The following is a 20,123-nucleotide window of genomic DNA, read 5'->3' as shown; positions in this document are numbered from 1 at the left end:
TTTTTTCTCAAAGCAGCATCTAGACTCCCAGAAGCTCTGCCAAAGTTAAGGCAGAGTCCTTCAAGATAATTAAGAATTATCATTAGGGATATCTAGAAAATTATAACAGGAATTAAATGAAATAAATACCAGATATTATATTTTGGAAAATTATGGGACATATATGTAAATAACAGTGCAGAGAAACTATAGGATATGAAACCAGAAGGCCAATAGGCAATCACTTTTGAGTCAACTGAGACAGTCCCAGAAATAAAACATTTGAGGACTTCTCAATTAGGATTCCAAGAAACCCCATGATTCCTGACATCTACTAAGTCACAAGGAAGCAACTAGAATAGTCAAGATCAGAGTGGGATACCTTGCTGTTTTCTATCCTGTCCAATTTTAACAGTGTAAGTATTTTCCAAAGATGGTTTTTATCTCAAATATTTACTCTTTTTTCCTAAACCCCAATAATAAGTTTAGGGAAAAGCACATACTCCATAATATTCATTCACTCGTGTATTGACTTGAATACCTACTAAGCACCACTCACTAGAGATACTGCACTGAATAAAGTAATATTTCTGTCCTTGTGGAGTTTATATTACAGTTAAAGGGACTGGCAAGCGAGACTAATCAAAAATCATGGAAAATTAAAATGAAAAAATAAAGACAAGGAAATAGAAAGTGATGGAGGGGAAATAGCAGCAACAGCTAAGACCCTTCTAAAAAGGTGATATTTCAATAGAAACCTAAATCAAGGGAAGAGGTAAGTCATAGAAATTTATAAAAGACTATTCCAGGTAGAGGAATAGCAAATACAAATGCCCTGAAACAGGTATGTGCCTGATGTGTTCAAGGAAAAGTAAGGTCAGCGTGAATCAGAAGAGCAGTAAGAAATGAGGTCACTCAGCAGAGAACCAGATTACATAAGGACTTGTAACTATAGTAAAGCATCTATTCTATACTGATCCAGAGAAACAATGGGAAGCATTCACTAAATAGTATACTCTGGTACTTAAAAAAAATCTTATACACAGTTTAATATAACCACCAATCTTCAAAAAATAACTTTAATACTTTGTGGCAAGGCTAGCAGCATCCTGCACTGTGACATTTCAATATGCGCAGAAGCATTTTGCTAAAAATAGAATGAATTAAGCAATTATCTATGCAAAGGCAAACAGACACTAAGTTTTCTCTTCTTGATCACTGTTTCCTACATAGTAAATTTCAATTACATTGTCACTATAATGTTACTGTTCTAACAAGATTCACCTTGAACTATGAGGCATGAGTAAATAAATTCTCCTTATGAAAAAGAGCTATCCTTAAATTTGAATAGATGAGTAATGAGAAAATTTGAATAGATGGGTAATAAGAAAATAAGTAGAATTAGTTGAGCATTTGGTGGAAAAATAGACCCGGAGGAAAAACAAATTGCAATTTTCTATATGAAGAAAATAAACTCCATTATTTTATCCTTTATACATTAATACTGTATTTAAGATGATGACATACTCTTTTCTAGTGTTTGTGAAGAGATTGTCTGCAGTATTGGACAGGCACTTCAGTGACAGCACAAAAATTATAATGTAGAGAAAGACCATTAACAGGTATACATTAATATCAATTACCAAATCTGTAGTTTTTAGCTATTCTACTGGGGAGGCCATGAGTATCTGAGAGATAAATTTAAAAACTGTAATTAAAATAAATGTCTTTTTTTTATTAAAACCTAAATTTGCTATCATAAAGGTTCTTTAAGTAGACAGTCTTAAGAATGAAGCATCATTACAATTATTTAGGTTGTAAGAGATTGACAACCAACTACATAGTGATCTATACACAGGAAAGCTGTGTTATGTGGCACTTTCATGACTGAAATTTTTCAATACCTCCCAATGTAAATTTTGACTCCACTTTCCCACTATACCAAATAACCGAATTCGTAATCCACAATACAATGGGGTTAACACGTTTTCAGGAGTGGTAAAATGGAGGGCATGAAGGGAAATCAGAAGAATAATACCACCTGGGTAATGGAAATTAACACTTTTTTAAAAAATTATTTTTACATTTATTTATTTTTGATAGAGAGAGACAGAGCACAAGTGGGGGAGGGGCAGAGAGAGAAGGAGACACAGAATCTGAAGCAGGTTCCAGGCTCCGAGCTGTCAGCCCAGAGCCTGACGCGGGGTTCGAACTCACAAACGGCGAGATCATGACCTGAGCTGAAGTCGGACGCTTAACCGACTGAGCCACCCACGTGCCCCTAAATTATTTTTAAAGTTTATTTATTTTGAGAGAGAGTGAGAGAGCACATGCATGTGAGGAGGGGCAGAGAGAGAGACAGAGAGAGAGGGAGAGAGAGAATCTCAAGCAGGCTACGTACTGTCAGTGCAGAGCCCGATGTGCCAAACTTGGACACTCTACCAACTGAGCCACCCAGGCACCCATAACTCTTAATTAACCAGTCATTTTAGTTCATTTCCACCTCCTTACTAAACTAGATTTTAAAAAGTTTTGACTGCATTATCACATCATAGGAAGGAGAATAAAGCAGATAAACTGGTGTAAGAGGTTACTTTGCACACCAAGGTGTAAAGAAACATCCCCATCCCATGAAGACTTCAAGAGCACACTGAGAACAGTGAAATAGAAAAGATCTTTGTTTGTGGTACCCTTCAACCTTCATAAACTGACTTCAACCCTACAAAATTAAAAATGCTTCTCTCTTCCCTCCCAACACATAGCAAAATGGTTTCTTGGAATAAGTTTTTATCCTTATAAATAAAACATGAAGAAACAAAGTGCCATTAAGTGACTCACCTAGATTAATTCAATGTAAGAACTGATTTTTTTTTAATTAGTCTTCATTCTTTTTTTTTTTTTTTTTTTTTTAAATTTACATCCAAATTAGTTAGCATATAGTGAAACAATGATTTCAGGAGTAGATTCCTTAATGCCCCTTACCCATTTAGCCCATCCCTCCTCCTATAACCCCTCCAGTAACCCTCAGTTTAATGTAAGAACTGATTTTTAAAAGTCTATTAAACACACATAACTCACCCACAAATCATTTTCCCCAGTACATGTATCTTCAAAGAAAAGCTTCTGTCTAAGCCTGAACAACCTCACAGTTATTAGACAACATAAAATGAGCAGGAATAGATGTTCTATATTCCAAACAATTATCTAAGGTCTCTTTAAGCCTCTAAATGTTAATTTAGAGGTCACAAGAATTTATCTTCTATTTAGAACCATTTCAGGCAAAGAAAAGATAGTCCATGCAACTCTCAAAAGAACATATATGTAATATTTGACTTTTCCAAAAGAAAATCCAAAAAGGTAAGTCATTTGAAACTTCAAACACAATTCTTTTTTGGAGCATCTGGTATTACAAATAAAGTAAAAGAAAACATCCTTCTTTGTATATTACTTATTAAACTATTTCTACTGAGTAAGCAAATTATTAAATTAAGATGAAAGGAAGTAATAATTGGTAACATGTTAAAATAAAAGAAGCTGGATAATGTTATGTGTTAAACCTAATAAAGGACCAAGGAAAGTTTCAAACAGTATAAAGGTAATTAAGGTGTTGGATTCTATTTTTAAAATATGTGCCAGATTCTTGTACTTAAATGCGTCTGTAAGAGGCTCCATCATAAACCTGAACTGTCTGTAAGATTATAAAAATTTAACAGAGAACACAAAATAAATTGTAGGAAACTGGTATAACTTTTTGTTACAAATTACTCAAAAAACTTCATAGATACTCCAATTTTGATTCTGTTTAAAGTAAAAGCTTTATACTATATAAACCTCAACTATCAAAGGTACATAATTCAACAACCTTCTGTTTTTAAGTCCAAAATTCTTGGTTATAACAAAATTGTAGGGGCGCCTGGGTGGCTCAGTCGGTTAAGCATCCGACTCTTGATTTCAGCTCAGGTCATGATCTCAGGATTTGTGGGTTTGAGCCCCACATCTGAAAGCACAGAGCCTGCTTGGGATTCAATCTCCCTCTCTCTCTACCCCTTCACTTCTCTCTCTCAAAAAATAAATAAACATTTTTTAAAAAGCTTAAAAAAACCCCAGTATTGTAAAAGGTTTTGGGTTTTCTTATGAATAAAACCATCAGTACTGTCTATTAAGAAAGCCCGACATCTTAAAAGAAAGCCCGACATGTTGCAGAGAAGGATGTCTGGAAGCAACATATCAGTGAAAAGAAACTACATGTGTTTTTAACATTTTACATTTTTATTGTCCCTAGTATTTTCTCTTTCCCAAAAAGAAATTCATTTCCTCTAAACAATGTTAACAGAACTCTCAGTTAAAATGGAAATACTCTACACTGTCCAGTATGGCAGCCACTAGCAATATGTGGCTAATGAGTACTTGAAATGTGGCCAGTATGACTGAGAAAGTAAATTTTAATTTATATTTATACATTTATTTATATTACATATATAAATTATAATTTAATCTGAATTAAAGTAGTGCATATGGCTAGTGGTTACCCTATTAGTACCGTTCTTTAATGATATCCCTGAATCAGCCTTCAGCCAAGTGGCGGTCTAGCCATCACTTACATATTTCCAAATTCTTCTTTATGTATTCTTTTTAAACTTCTATTGTAAGGCTGAACAATGCAGTGGTTAACATCATGTTAATTTTATAAATGACTTTATATTCCTGAAGGTGATAAATAAATCCAGCAGTAAGATTAATATCTAATTTTCCTTCCTTAACATAAGAAACTGTATCTCCCTTGGAGATCCCAACATTTCCATGGAAAATAATTTTTCCTTCAGTTTGTAAGCTCCTATCAGTAAATTCTTTATTCCCAAGGGAAGAAAAAGAATTTTATTTTAATCCAGATTATCTAGTACTATCCAAGACTAAATATCTGAATAATCTGTTGATAGTTTAATAAAATTTGGTCCAATATTTTATCTTACTCGTATTATATGAACAATCCCATATTCCTGTACTACAAGTGACTTGATTTTCATATCAGAATACAGACCTAAAAAACAAATGAGGCAAAATTTTCTGCATCTCGTTTCACAGAATAAATTCAATCTTTGGCATCTTCTTGACACTGTAGAAGGAAGAGAAACTCCACCTTCATGTCCTCCAATGGCCCACCCTGGACATTGGCCTAGAGGGTTGGTTGGAAGGATAAAATTATTCACCTGGCCCAAGTCCTCAGGCTGAAGGCAGAGGTGAAAGGAGGAGGGGCTGAGTGGTCCAAAGGACTGGTTAGCTAGTGGGATTACAATGAACGCACATAGTCTTAAGGATCCTAGTGATCTCAGCAGCAGCCACATGGGGCAGGGGAGAGTTGGGAAGCCAGTATCCAGCTGCCATGCTGCTGCTGTGTCCTCCCCCACAAGTCTCTCTGTACCCCATAGGCTGCCTAGGATCCAGCAGAAGCACAGCCCCAGTAATTAAAAAAATATGATTTATGTATGTAATAACTAATACATACATGGTGCTAAATTCAATAGTACAAAAGTGAAAAATAAATCTCTACTATTGCTCAGCTCTTATCACCAAAGGCAACTGCTGCCAGTTTCTTATCTATCCTTTACCTACTAAATATGACTTGCTAGTTCTGCCACCCTCTGCTTGAATATTTTAGATTCAATACAAACTTAAAACCAAAAAAAAATGCATTTTTACTAACCATGTCACAAATAATCAAGTTCTGCCACTTAAACAATCATCATTAACAAATTATCTAGTTATTTAGCACATAGTGCTATATTCTTGACTCTCCAGTCTGTAAGCTCCAATGGGCTGGAGCCATACCGCTGGGTTGTATAATACAATGCATACCAGACTAGACTCCAAAAGACCTGGGTTGTAGGCTGGCTATTTACTGTGTGACCTCTCACCTTTACTCTCCTAATATGTAAAATGTGCATATCATCTCTATCTATTTCACAGGATTAAAATGATTCAACATAGTAATACATGTGGAAAGCATACTGGAAACTCTATATGCAATATAAATGTAAGGTATTGTTATTTATTTGTATCTTCAATAGCAAGCAGTCCAAAGCTGACTAGATGCATAGTATTTAACTTAACAGGTACAAGCACATTTCCTACCACATAAATTATATGCTATATTATATTTACAGAATTGAATTTCTCCTTTAGGCTTACTGAATGCATATAACAACCAAAGTGTCAACAAAACATCTTTTTTGGGGGGAACATCTATGATCTCAAAGATCTTCTTACTCAATGAAGGGTTGTAAATTATTTAGCTGGCTTCTTGATTTTCTTCTTACACTAAGGGAAAATTGTCCTAATAAGAAATAAAGGCAGGTATTTCATCAAACCCAGCAAGATTAACAGTTTGCCATATGAAACAAGAGTTGAGGAAGGGCCCCCCCCAAAAAAAAACAGAGATAGTTTGATATATGAGAACTCATTTAGAAAATACTGAAAAGTAAGTCTGCTGCCCAACAGGAATAGAGAAGATGATAAGAAAAATAATGAAGTCCTCCTAAAATCTAAATTAAGAAACAAAAAGCAGAGAAAGGACTAAGTGAACAGATGGTTAGTAAATGTCTGAATCAGAGGAACAAACGGTTGAATACAGGGAAAGATTCTAACCTTTAGCAGTGTTTGTCGCAGGTTTTCCTTACCTCTTCTGCTGTACTAACATGTCGCCTCTGAGTTTTCTTGGGGCTCAAGAGGTTTCGGCGACATGAACCACTCCAAGATGGACTTGGGACAGGCTTAATAGGAAAAGATTTTTCGTATGCAGACACATGGCAGTGATGATTTGACTTTCCTGTAAAAGTGTTTGATAATCCACTAAAAAAAAAAAAAAAAAGTTCATAAGAAAAAAACAGCAAGAAAATCCAACCTAGTGATTTTCACTTTCAAGAAATACCAAAAACAAAACACCAACAGGTAGAATAATGGATGTACCATTTGAGGGACATATACAAGAAATGATGCATGGGTTGCTGCACCAGGTTCTGCAACTTAAGAAGTCCTAGATTACCATACTACATAATTACCAAACATCTAAAATTGCATTTCTTAACTTTATAGTTCCTTTGGTCAGGAACCAAAGACCTGTGCAGTATGACAAAAAGTATATCAGGTCAGACTTCTTCAGTAAACTTGGGGTCTATGTATCTTACACTTTCTATTTACTTGCTGCAACCCCCTCCCTCAAGCCCTTTGTGGGGAATTATTTATGCAAAGATGGATAAAGCTAAAGCCTCTCAAAGAAGCTTTTAAACTGAATTTTAGGGGCTCCTGGGTGGCTCAGTCAGTTGAGCCCCTGACTTCAGCTCAGGTCATGATCTCACAGTTCGTGAGTTCGAGCCCTGCGTCGGGCTCTGTGCTGACAGCTCAGAGCCTGGAACGTGCTTCGGATTCTGTGTCTCCCTCTCTCTCTGCCCCTCTCCTGCTTGTGCTCTGTCTCAAAAATGAATAAATGTTAAAAAAAAAAAAAATCTAAACTGAATTTTAAAATTTCCTAAAAAGCCAACAGAGGGCTCCCATCCTTCATTAAAAACAACCAGAAGGCTTTCTTTTAGGCTGCATCGCTCTCTGCCAATTCTCCTTCTGGCCTATTTACCTCCTCTGAAGGAGAATTTTTTTGTGTCTTTAAACTGTTTGTACCCCCAAATAAAGGAAAACACTGGCAGGAAAAGTGCTTTTGTGAACTTAAAGCTCAGTCTTACCTCTAAGACTTGATTAATAATTTAAAGTTCTTTCTATGTGGTCTTTTTCATCTATTATTACCCAGTAAGTATAAGGTACTTGCTCTTAGCATACTGAATTTTCTTTCTTTTTCTTTTTTTTTGCTGAGGATGCAGAATACACAGCTGACTAAGCTGAATTCAATGAAAACAACTCTTTAAATCAGTACAATTAGTCTGGATCCAAATGAAATCAGACTAAAGAAAATCAAAAAGCACTTACATGCTCTCTCAAAAGGAGAAAAAAAAAAGAGACAAATCAAGAAACGGCCTCTTAATTATACAGAACAAACAGATGGTTATCATAGGGGAGGTGGTGGAAGGATGGGTGAAATAGGTAATGGAGATCAAGGAATACACTTCTGATGAGCACGGGATGTTGTATGGAAATGCTGAATCACTACATTCTACACCTGAAACTAACATAATACTGTATGTTAACTGGAATTAAAAACTTAAAAAAAAAAAAAAAAGCACTTACATGCTCTGCCTCTAACTCTTCAAATTATAATGGTTTCTATGTGTGTTAGAGTGGGGAAAGGAACAAGGACTCAGAATTTTGGGAATAGGCTTATTTCCTTAGGATGGGTGGATGCAGCTACAAAAAGAAAGGCAAGTATAACTGGCTTGGTGAAGATATAATGAATTCTTCACAATGTCTTTTTTATTGATGCTTCCTAGAATGTGTGTGTGTTTAATGCAAAAGATTTATTTTCTAAAGAAAAAAACAGTGGGAGAACATCTTGCAATGCCAGAGAGCAAGGATGCTTCCAACAATTAATGAGGTTGGGCCAGACACAGCAGTAAGCTTGAAAGAACTCCCACTGGATAAAGCTGTGAGAATGTGAACATTACAAGAATAATGATGGTGGTAGATTGAAACACACTGAATCTGTAATGACATTAAAAAAGAAAAGAAAAATTCCTCTGAACCACATGAAGTGGCTATTAAAAAAAAAAAACAAAAAAACCTCACTTTGAAAATTGGTAATAGAAAAGAAGATCTAATCGTATATCCTGCCTTCCCAGTAGATGTATCTTAAGGTAACCAAACAACCCTATCTACTGAGAAAAAAAAGCTCTCCTTCACAGCAGAGTGACAATAAGTGTAGAAGAAATGATAACACTGGAAAAGTATTATTTCATTAACTCTAATAAAATTATTATCAGGCCAAAGAAGGTCAAAAGATACAAATTTCCAAGTTCTAAGTAAGTTCTGGGGATGTAATGTACAGCATGATGACTATAATTAATACCATATTACATATTTAAAAGTTGTTGAGAGGTCTTAAAAGTTCTTATCACAGGAAAAAATAATTTTGTAACTATGTATGGTGATAGATGTTAAGTAGACTTACTATGGTGATCATTTTGCAATACATACGAATACTGAATCATTATGTTTATATACCTGAAACTAATATAATGTGATATGTCAAATATACCTCAATTTAAAAAAATTATCAGATAACAATTATCAATTGATGTGAATAACTATTAGGCTGATACGAAACTGGTCATTGATAGAACACCAAAGTAACATCATTTACATCAGTTATATTCTAGTCACAAGGGGGAATACCTAACTGTACTAAAGGATCAGACTGTTACCTCTCTACTCCAGAATCACTAATGATAGGAGAACCAGATTTAGAGGTTTTCTAATGTGATGTAACACATAACTAGTTTTTATTGAAGACAAAAATCTAGTTTACAAAAAAATACAGAGGATAAATGACAAAATAATACTATGAAGAAGAAACCTGTCAAATCCAAAGGGTGGAACACTATGTATAAAAGTCATGTCATAAGAAAAAAAGGGGTTTTCTAGATTGTAGGAGAGTTAAAGGCAATAACCACAAGATGCAATCCTAGATTATATACTGGTTTGGACAAAGAAGCCATAAAGGATATTTTGGGTCAACTAGGAAAATTTAAATACAGTTTAGTGTACAAGACAAATTTACTGAATGGAAAAGAAGATGTGATTGACTTAAAAATCAGATTATTATAAAAGTATGCACAGTATGAATTCATGTTTGAAAAAATGTGTATAAATGCAGAGCAAAACATCTGGAAGGAAATATACTAAGATATTACAGAGGTGATCTTTAACTGGTGGAAACATGATGTTTTTATTTTTTATTTTTACCTATCTGTATTTTCTGATTTTTCACAAAGCACATGTACTTGTTTCTATAATAATGTTATTTTTAAAAATAACAGTATAGCCTTACTGAGTAAAAAAAGCAACTTGCCAAATGATGCATATAGAAAATCTTTAATGAAGACAAAATAACATTATACATTTCATAGTACACATGCATATATCTCACGCTATATAAGAGCAAAAGAGAAACACACATAGGGAAAGGTGTGGATGGAAATACACCAAGGGGAGGGGAATAAAATTGTGAGGAGTGGCCAAGGGATCTTCAGCTTTTTTGGCAATGTTTTAATTTTTACAATGTGAATGCATTAATGAATTCTTGTGTAATTAAAAAAAATAAGGAGTGGAGAAGACTATCCCTGGGAGTACTGACACATGTTTCCAGAGTCCACGTGCTGATAATCATAAAATAAAAGCCATCTCGTTGGTTTCTATCAATGCCAGCAAGCTTAGCTTTAACTAAGCAGGAAATTAAATGATACCATATTCCTAAAATCCATCACTAGAGTAAAATTTAAGAAATCATAAATACTATTTTAAAAAAGAAATATCTTACTAATAAAGTTCTTGAGGGAAACCTTTATAAGCTTAGTGAGGGAAAAGGTAGTGCCTATGAAATTGGGCTTAAAGGATAAAGCCCTGAGGCCATGGGGTGCAGAGTTTCTTTGGTTTGAGCCAGGTCTCTGCTCATGTGAAAGCCTATAAAAATGCGCTGATTTCTTTGCTACTGAAGTCGTAGAAATTGAACGACTTCCACATTAAGATTCATAATAGCCATATTAATCCCAAAATAAATACTCATTCATATGCACCAAGATTTCCCTCAAAACTCTCCTCTAATGAGAAGCTTTGGATGTCACCAAAATTCAGCACCAATTAAAAGTTGAAAGTTTAAAATGCATTTGTCCATATTTTCATGGTTTAAAGTTCAGAAATGGTGTTACACCTTTAAAATGCCAATGTTAACAACCATCTTATGGCCATTTTCTCTTATACCGGAGGAAAGACTTGTGAACTAAGCAGCCAGAATACCTACCTTGAGGTCTTTCGGGTTTCGAGGTAAAGACTTCGGCTGTTTCTTGATTTTTGTAAAGTTGAACCTGATGCTGGAGTGGAATTTCTCCACTGGCCATTTGCACTCTGGCCAAAGGTTCTTAAATCTCCTGAGCCAAGAAAACTGTCTGAGGAAGGGTTGTCTAAAAGAATAAAAGTTTGAATAATTAGACAAATACCGACAGGAGTAGTTTTCCATATGACTGCAACCATGTCCAACATTGTATTCCAAAGTAATGTGGCATAGCACCATGTCTCTCATGGAAGAAAGATCCCAGTCTCAACTGCCAGTAAAGTCTGCAGTAAGGGAACTTCTACAAACTATAATTGATTCAGCCATACTAACCTGAAAATTGATGAAGGAGCTGAATCCTGCCACAGCCATGTGCCTTATCTGCATCAATGTGACTCCGTGGTGTCCACCAAAAGTCAACATTTTACCCCAACTATATCTTGCAAGCACTCCCAGGCCTGGGCCTGAAAGAAGGTAGGCCAGACCAGTAAGAAAGCAGGTGGAGGGCCAAGGAGAATTGTAATTCAAATGAACAACAGTTATTGCTTAATAAGCAGCTGGTGTCACTTTGTTTTTAATTACCATGTTCACGACTCAGGGGCTCTCTCTAAGAGCAGAGATAACCTCATTGCTGCTTATTCTGGCTGGCTTATGGCAGGAATGACCCATCATATGCATCTGGTTCTGGTATGATTATCTTCAGTCACTTAATGTCATAATCATCAGACATATCAATACTCCCTCCAATGCTTGATATTGCAATCAGACTAAGTAAGAATTATATTTGGATCTTCTGACTTGTGGCTTATAGGCTGGGGTAAGAAAAGTTTCTTGAAATTTCACCTAGGACTAGAATAATTTCTAAACCCACCTCTCCCTATCAGCAGGATCAGACAATTTAAAACAGCACCTTCAAAATAACTTCAGATATTAGGTTATGGAACTCTGAGGAACACCAGCGGAAAATTGAGAATGATAATTGTCTACTTCTTGAATTTTTGCCTGATGTGGACATCATTTTGAAGACGTTTCAAAGTGAATTACCACAGAATTCTGCACAATATTATGTTATTTCAAATATTTCATGTAGCTCTTGATACTGTATCCAAAAAATAGACCAGGTGACAAAAATAAGTTTTGTTTTGTTTTGTTTTTTTAGGATCAGGAATATCGGGATTTAGGATGAATAAGACAGGAAAAACAGCAGTGGTCAAGGGTGGTGTTAGTACCAGTTGATTCACCAGTGGATGAACCTAATCTAAAATTATATTTACTTTCAAAATGAATTATAACCTTTTACCTTTGTAATCAGTATCTATGCATGACATCTATCACTGTTACTTTAAGGAGAGAAACATAAGACTAATAGAAATGAGTATTATTAAAGGCCAGAACATTTTTATCTTTAAATGCAAAGTAATAACAGTAGAAATCTGTCTCTCACACGTTTTGCTACAATATGATTAGGGAATGATTTGCCTAGAGATGTCTACTTAAGGAATAAGTCTACCAAAAAATGCAAAATTACCCTGACAAGTGTGAAATTTGAGACCAAGGAGAAGCCAGAGTAGCCTCCTCAATGGCATTTGACAAAGGCTTCGGCTTTCAAATGCAAGGGGAAAGCACAGGATCAGGCAGTCTGTTTAACCAGAACAAGGTGGTTCTATCCCCACTCAATGAAAGCAATGAATAGTCCAGTATTGCTGATGTAATCAAGCAGCGATAGAGAGGGACCAACATAGGGCTGCAGACACTCTTTTTTTGGTGTTGGTTTAGCCTGGTATTCTGTCATCATTAAGAGATCAGATTGCAAATGCCACAATTAAGATTACTTATTATGTGCACACACACACACACAAAACTATAAGGAAATACACCAAAAATTTAATTTTAGTTGTGTTCCAATAACAGAATGACAGGTATTTTTCTACTTTCTCTACAAATTTTCTACAAGGACAAGGCAATATTTTATGAACATAATGAAATAAACTCTTATATTTTAAAAAATGTAGATCAAGCAATCACTACTGTGAAAGTAACCATCATCAGTTGCTCTTGTTAACTTTCAGGTTTATTTAGTTATAAATAGTAGGATGCTTTAAATTATCTACTAAATGCCAGTGTGGCAACCTAATTTAACATATTTTCCAAAGATAAGACATTGATAATGACTCTAAGCTTGAGCAAAATCATTTCTTTTTATCTTTATCTACTTTTCTTTGTTTAGGGTTTAAAATGTTTTAATTTTCTTTTCTGTTCTTAATAATTAAGCACAATAAATTGTGTTCTTAATAAAATCAAGAGCTCTTGAAGTCTGAGCAACATTAAGTTATTAACGGAAAGATTTACATTTTCTCTGCTTTCTAAAAATGATTTTTTTTAATCAATGTTTTTAAATAGGTTAATCTTGAGTGGAATAAGAAGCAGATTTTTTAAAAGCTTGATATAGAGAGGCAGAGCCAGTAAAGCAGTAAATGGTAAGCTCCAGACCCTAGATTCTAAAGTTTTGGGGCTTTCCCATGTTCTTTTTCACCTTGATGGAAAAGAGAATAGAGTCAGAATGAAAGGCTGAGAGAGTCAGAATGAAAAGACTAAAGCAGTAAATGGGATACCCACATCTAGCCCAATCAAGCAGTGAAGCTCATGGTGACTGACCACAGAAATTAATGTGGGGATTATCGGAAAAGAATACACACAAAAGAGATAGTAGAGACAAAATTCTGCAGGATTTAAAATCAATTGGAATGGGTGTGGCAGGAGAACGAAATTAGGAAAAGTACACAATAAAAAGTAGGTTTGATTTGAACGTTTTATTACAAGAAAAAAGTATATAACTCTTAGCCTTCACAGATTAAAAATTCTGATGGTCAGAGAGCAACCCTGGAGGTCTGTGACATGCCATACCTTTGCTTGGTCAGGGATTAGATGAAATTTGGTAGGCACAAATCTGAATCCTCTGCTTCACGCTTTAATTTAGAGAATGAATCTAATAGTTCAGCATCCCCATTTCAACATGGCTGTTGTTATTTGTTATTCATCACATATACAGTAACTGTTATGAAGTTATTTTTTTGCTTTTCCTAAAAAAAAATGGCCTTCAAGCGACAGAGAAAAACTTCAGTGTAAGATTTTGATACGAGGATCAATTTATGGTATGAGGACAAACAGGAAAAATCTAACTCTCAAGAATCATGTCACTGAGTACAAAGCCAAGAATCTGGCCAAATATCACCACAGTCAAGAACATGAGGATTTGAGATAATCTCAGATATATCCTTTGTGAATATTAAGGGTCTAATGAAATTTAGAAGAAAAAAAGGCTATACAGGGGTGCCTGGGTGGCTCAGTCGGTTAAGCTTCCAACTTTGGCTCAGGTTATGATCTCATGGTTCACGGGTTTGAGCCCCACATTGGGCCCTGCACTGACAGCTCTGAGCCTGGAGCCTGTTTCAGATTCTGTCTGTCTCTCTCTCTCTCTCTGCCCGTCCCCTGCTCATGCTCTGTCTCTCAAAAATAAATGAATATTAAAAATTTTTTTTAAAAAAGAAAAAAAAAGCTATACATACAGATGTTTTTAAGTCTTATTATTTACAATAGCTAAAAACAGTAAGTGTGAAGGGGACCTAAACTATAGGGAAAATAATGAAGCAAATGATTGCATGGGCCCATTATCCTAACTCATAGCCCCTCGGGTCCCACTGCATTTGTGAATTTAAAATTTTTGGAATTTTAGAGAGATATCCTGGTATATACTATGGTAGCACTTCAAGGTATAATCTGAAGCTGCACCCTGTAATCAAACATATTGATGGATCTGCAGTAAAATGTGTGGTGATATATCTGCAGTGATATTTATAGATAAATAAAAGACACAAACAGCTTCAGGTCAATTCATGTAGGTTTTGCCAAGGAATTAATTCAGGTCAGGTCACTTTTGATACCAAATGAATTAAGAAAATAATTTTTGGTTTTCAGAGCTTTTTGGATTTTAGAAATGTACATAAAGTATTGTGAATCTGCATATCAGTCCCATGGATTATTAGAAATGAGCATAAAAAGGTAGATACAAAGAATAACATGTAAACAGATGGAAAAGTAAAAATAAAAATATATGGGCTAAAAAAGATTACATGTATTGAATCATACGATGTATATACCAAGTATGTACACAGATAAAAATTAGAAAAGGCCAGAGTTGAGTTGTTATGGTCAGCAGATTTTGAGTATAATTTTATGTAACTGTTTATTATTAAGCAATTATTTTAAACTACAAGCAAATATTCTACCCAATGGAAAATCAACATATGAAATTACAAGCAAACACAGCCTGAGTTCAAATTGAAATACTAATGATCTCATTTCATTAATGATCTCATTTCATTATCCACTCAACTGTCCTTCCCCTAGAATGAGCTGTCCAACCAGATTTCAGGCTCTCTGCTCATCAGAAAGGCCTTTCCAATAATAATGATGGCAGAGTTACTTTCTGAGCCAGTTAACTGATTTTTCCATACAAATTATGCACACACTATGTGGAGACCATTTCCCATACCAGGAGAGGAAATCCAGAGCCCAGGGTAAAGTACCACCCACCTAAATGACATTTAAATATAGTATAAATCTAAAAAGATCATCATACTAACGTCTTTTTAGGGGAGGAGATCTCATCTTGCTGACAAAGAATCCTGAGGAAGCCAAATAACAATAATTATTATTTGCATTTCATATTTATAATCTCAATTTATCCTTATAAAAATCCCATTAGGGCAGGTTCAATGGTATTACTAGTATTCCCATATTTGCGGTAAGGTGAGGAGATTGAAGAATTAGTAGTGAAAAGACATGGGAAGACCACCATCATCTTCCTGGGTTGTAGTGCCAGGAAGCTAACCAACAAAAACCTCTTAGTTTCCCCAAGACAGAGCCAGAAGATAACTGTAAGTCTGTAAGTCCTAACATTAGGAAGGGGGCAGATGGAAAGTCAGGCAGGCCAAGGACTAGGAATAGCCTAGAGAATGCTGACTTCTGTCATGGATCACAAGCTGAATAGGCAAGCCCTTGAATATGCAAGCATGGCTGTGGCAGGTGCTAGACAGAAACATGTAGTTAACATTTCCTGCCCTGATGGAGGGACAAGCTTGTGTAGAAATAATTTTTTAGGATTCATGATTTCAAGCAAAATAAATAGGCTAGCTCTGTGCTTTAAATCCACCCAAAACAAATATCCTTTACATCATATATGCATATTAAAAAAAAAAAAAAAGCCAAAACCAAAGCTGTACTGCTTTTCACAATGACATAATGAACAAGTAAGGAAATGGATTAAAAAAAAACTTTTTCATTAAAAATATGTGGTTTGAGACTAGGTCAGTAAAGTATTATAGCAATGCTCCTTCCCCATTCACACACACAGTGATGTTTTATGGGAGAAAATACAATTTTGCTCTTGACAATGTTTTCACTTTAGAGATAGTAAACACAAACAATTTGCTAGGAAGAAATCTGAATGGTATAAATGCCTTGACTCCAAGCAATGCGTCATACCTGAATAATAATTTGGATTATAAGCTGCACTTCTTGTAGAACATGTATAAAATCGGTCCAAATTTCCTTCCCTGGAAGGTAATATCTAAACAAAGCAAAAGATTTTTCGTAAGTCATATTTTTACAATAAAATGGGATAAAAATTTATACTAGGAAAAATGTACCATTAAACAAGATTATGACATATTTCAGAATTCAATATAATTGTATTTTTATATACTATAAATGTACTATGTACTAATAAGAAAGAAAAATACATAAACAATCTGATGGAACTACTGAGGCTTCAAGGGGAAAAATGGGCAAAGTATCTGTTACACAACTTAATGCAAAGGATGTTCACTAGAAGGTAAATATGCATGTGGTATATCCTGTTCTGCAAGCCAGCTGTATCATTTATCAAAGGGGGTGACAAAATGTACCTGTTTGGAATCTTCTGATAACTTCATACAGAAGTTCTTAATCGGGTACTTAATCGGGTACTTAGTTCTTAATTGGTACTGCACCCCAGTACCAATCTGGAAATGTGTGGATATATATTCAGTTAAATTATTAAAAATGATTATTGGGGGCAGATACTACAGGCATTTAGTGCCCAAGTGTCAAGAATGCTAAACATTCTGCTATGCTTGGAAAAGATTCACACAGCAAAGAATTGTCTCATCCATATTAGTAATGGCTTTCCTACTGAGAAAAACTGCTTTAGGGGCGCCTGGGTGGCTCAGTCGGTTAAGCGGCCGACTTCGGCTCAGGTCACGATCTCGCGGTCCGTGAGTTCGAGCCCCGCGTCGGGCTCTGTGCTGGCAGCTCAGAGCCTGGAGCCCGTTTCGGATTCTGTATCTCCCTCTCTCTCTGACCCTCCCCCGTTCATGCTCTGTCTCTCTCTGTCTCAAAAATAAATAAACGTTAAAAAAAAAAAAAACTGCTTTATTACTCAAACCTTAATGTGCAAATAAACCAGCTGAAGATTTTTTTCCTTTTTAAAAAAAAGTATTCATTTTAGTTCCAGGTGTACACAATTATCCAACTTTTCTATGTGTTATGCTATACTCACCACAAATCTAGCTACCATCTGTCACGCTATATTCCCTATGCTGTGCCTTTTATTTCTGTGACTTATTCATTCCATAACTGGAAGCCTCTATCTCCCACTCACCATCACCCATTTTGCTCCACTCCCCTCTCTACAACCATCAGTTTGTTCTCTGTATTTATAAATCTTATTCTGTTATTTGTTTATTCATTTATTTGTTTTGTTTTTTAGATTCCACATATGAGCTAAATTATATTTGTCTTTCTCAGTCTTATTTCACTTAGCATAATATTCTCTAGGTCTATCCGTGCTATTACAAATGGCAAGATCTCATCCTTTTTAAATGCTATATAATTTTCCATTTGTATATGTATACCATTCATCTATCAATGGACATTTAGGTTGCTTCCATATTTTGGCTGTTATAAATAACGCTGCAATAAACACAGGGGTGCATACATCTTTTTAATTTAGTGTTTTCATTTTCTTTGGGTAAATACCCAGTAGAGGAATTACTGGCTCACATGGTATTTCTCTTTATCAGATAAAAAGTCTTAAAACTGTAGATTCTGACTGAGGAGGTCTAGGGTGAAGCCTGAGATTCCGTATTTCTAACAAGCTCCCAAGGGATGCTGTTGTTGCTGGTCCTTTGAGAAACTACACTTTTTATAGCAGTGGGAAATCTCAGAGCCTCTGAATATTTACAAATTGCCCATTTAATCCCAACAATTTTAAGACACTAGTTTAAAAGAACACTGACCTGTGTTTTCGTGATTATAATATGCATAGGAATAAAATGTTTTCTAAAATAAACAGTTCTCAAAGAACTCATACATAGCCTGGTTCTTGTTTTAACTTTAATATATCAAACAAAATTCAGAACAGCAGAAATACCAATTCTAAAAAGTTTATATATACATTCGTCCTTTTGAGTATGGCATTTAAATTATATTAGATGAAAACTGAAACCAAAATAATTCATTACATAAGGGAAGAAAATTATTCCTAACCTGATGGTCGGAAAGTGAAAGCTGGTCCTCTGGAAAACCTGTTTGTCCCAGGAGATGGGTTTTGAATAAGGAGTTGTGGTTCACTAACGTTACTTCTCCAGCATCCATCCTCATCCTATCAGCAATATCATCTGCGAAAAGAACCCAAAATTAGTTCAAGTCATAGAATTCTTCAATAACTACCTTCCTATGCACAAATCTTTTCACCTAATAAAAATGATTCCCAAAGAACAGCTCTATAGTCAAATAAAACCTCTTTCATAACTAACCATTGGCCAGCAATCTCAAAATGTCATTGTCAAAAAGAGGCCCGTGTGCAGAAATTGGCTCATTTGGAATTGACTGAGATCATCTGCCAAACAGTTCAAAACCTATACAAGTATTTAAAAAAAAAACAACAAACCACATTTAATTCAAAGTTTCCTTAAAAAATTAAATTTCCCCTAAAGAAATGTTGAATGTTTTAACTAGAAAAGAAGTAATTACTTAAAACACACACACACACACACACACACACACACACACACAGGGAAAAAAACTCATCATTCAAAAACAAACACTCAAAAACAGTTAATAACTGTTTATTTCCTTTGTCTAACTCAAAAAGTGCTTAAAAATGAATCCACCTGAACTGTCTTTTCTGCAAAAAGTATAATGTATACATATGGCTCTTGACAGATATCAGCTCAATTACTATAATACTGTGGCAGAACCTTGCTTTATAACCATCTTTGAGACCTTTGTTAATGTAAGAGAATAGAAGCAAATGAGAGTGACAGAATTCAGTGACTTACACTGACATCAGCAATTAGAGAAAAGGGAAACAAATGACCAGGTAAGAGAGACGGTAGACTAAGCAAAAGGAAAAAACAGAAACAAGAGAGAAGACTAATGTGAATCTAAAAGGAGCACGTGAGATGTTATAAGATGTGTAAGATCTAACTGTATAGACTGTTCAACCTATTCCTAATTGGCTACTAGTCCTGACCTTGTATGGATCCCCTCTCTAGACATGAAGAACTATGAATAATGCAAAATGTTGCATTCATAGTGAATTCTCAATGTTACCAGCTAAGTGAAATTTTAAAATTTACCCTAATCAAATTATTTATCCCATAGATGGTGGTATAACATAGTACAAAAGAACAGGGACTCTGAAACCAGGCTGCCTGAGTTTATATTCTGGCTCTGCCAGTTATAGTTGTTTCTTAACTTCTGTGTCTCACTTTCCTTGTTGATATTAAACACCCTTGTAAGACAGTTGTAAAAAATTAAATGAATTAATATATTTTGAGTACTCAGAACAGGGCCTGGCACATAGTAAATGTTTGCTAGTGTGTATTTGGCTTTTTCAATACAATGAATGAGAAAATGGTTCCAAATGATGCTATAAACAATGTCTCAACCAAGAGTATTGTCTAGTATTACAGTATTACATAATTAAGTTGAGATCTCTCTTAAGATTATTACTAAGCACAAAGATGCAAATACTGAAAATGTTAAAAACAAAACAAAACAACAACATTTTTTCATTCCAACCTAACTAATCAGAGTAACTAAAAGACTCAATTAC

At 35.0% G+C, this 20,123-nt stretch overlaps 1 protein-coding gene across 7 annotated transcripts in view; it reads right to left on the bottom strand.

The window, feature by feature from the left end:
* Positions 1-20,123, bottom strand: part of SENP1 (SUMO specific peptidase 1) — a 53,683-nt gene that overhangs the window by 29,266 nt on the left and 4,294 nt on the right. For 5 of the 7 annotated variants that reach the window (XM_058742973.1, XM_058742970.1, XM_058742972.1 and 2 more), the window contains 5 exons: positions 18,551-18,681; positions 16,508-16,592; positions 15,607-15,648; positions 10,934-11,093; positions 6,654-6,825 (listed from right to left, as the gene is read on the bottom strand). In XM_058742973.1, coding sequence (XP_058598956.1) covers positions 6,654-6,825; positions 10,934-11,093; positions 15,607-15,648; positions 16,508-16,592; positions 18,551-18,681 — 590 coding nt within the window. Of the gene's footprint in view, positions 1-6,653; positions 6,826-10,933; positions 11,094-15,606; positions 15,649-16,507; positions 16,593-18,550; positions 18,682-18,819; positions 18,922-20,123 lie in introns of all 7 variants that reach the window. The other 2 variants (XM_058742976.1, XM_058742971.1) reach the window with 2 other exon arrangements.

This window comes from Neofelis nebulosa, chromosome 8 (genome assembly GCF_028018385.1).
Source record: "Neofelis nebulosa isolate mNeoNeb1 chromosome 8, mNeoNeb1.pri, whole genome shotgun sequence".
NCBI classification, from domain to species: domain Eukaryota; kingdom Metazoa; phylum Chordata; class Mammalia; order Carnivora; family Felidae; genus Neofelis; species Neofelis nebulosa.
This window is presented reverse-complemented; position numbering and strand designations above follow the sequence as displayed.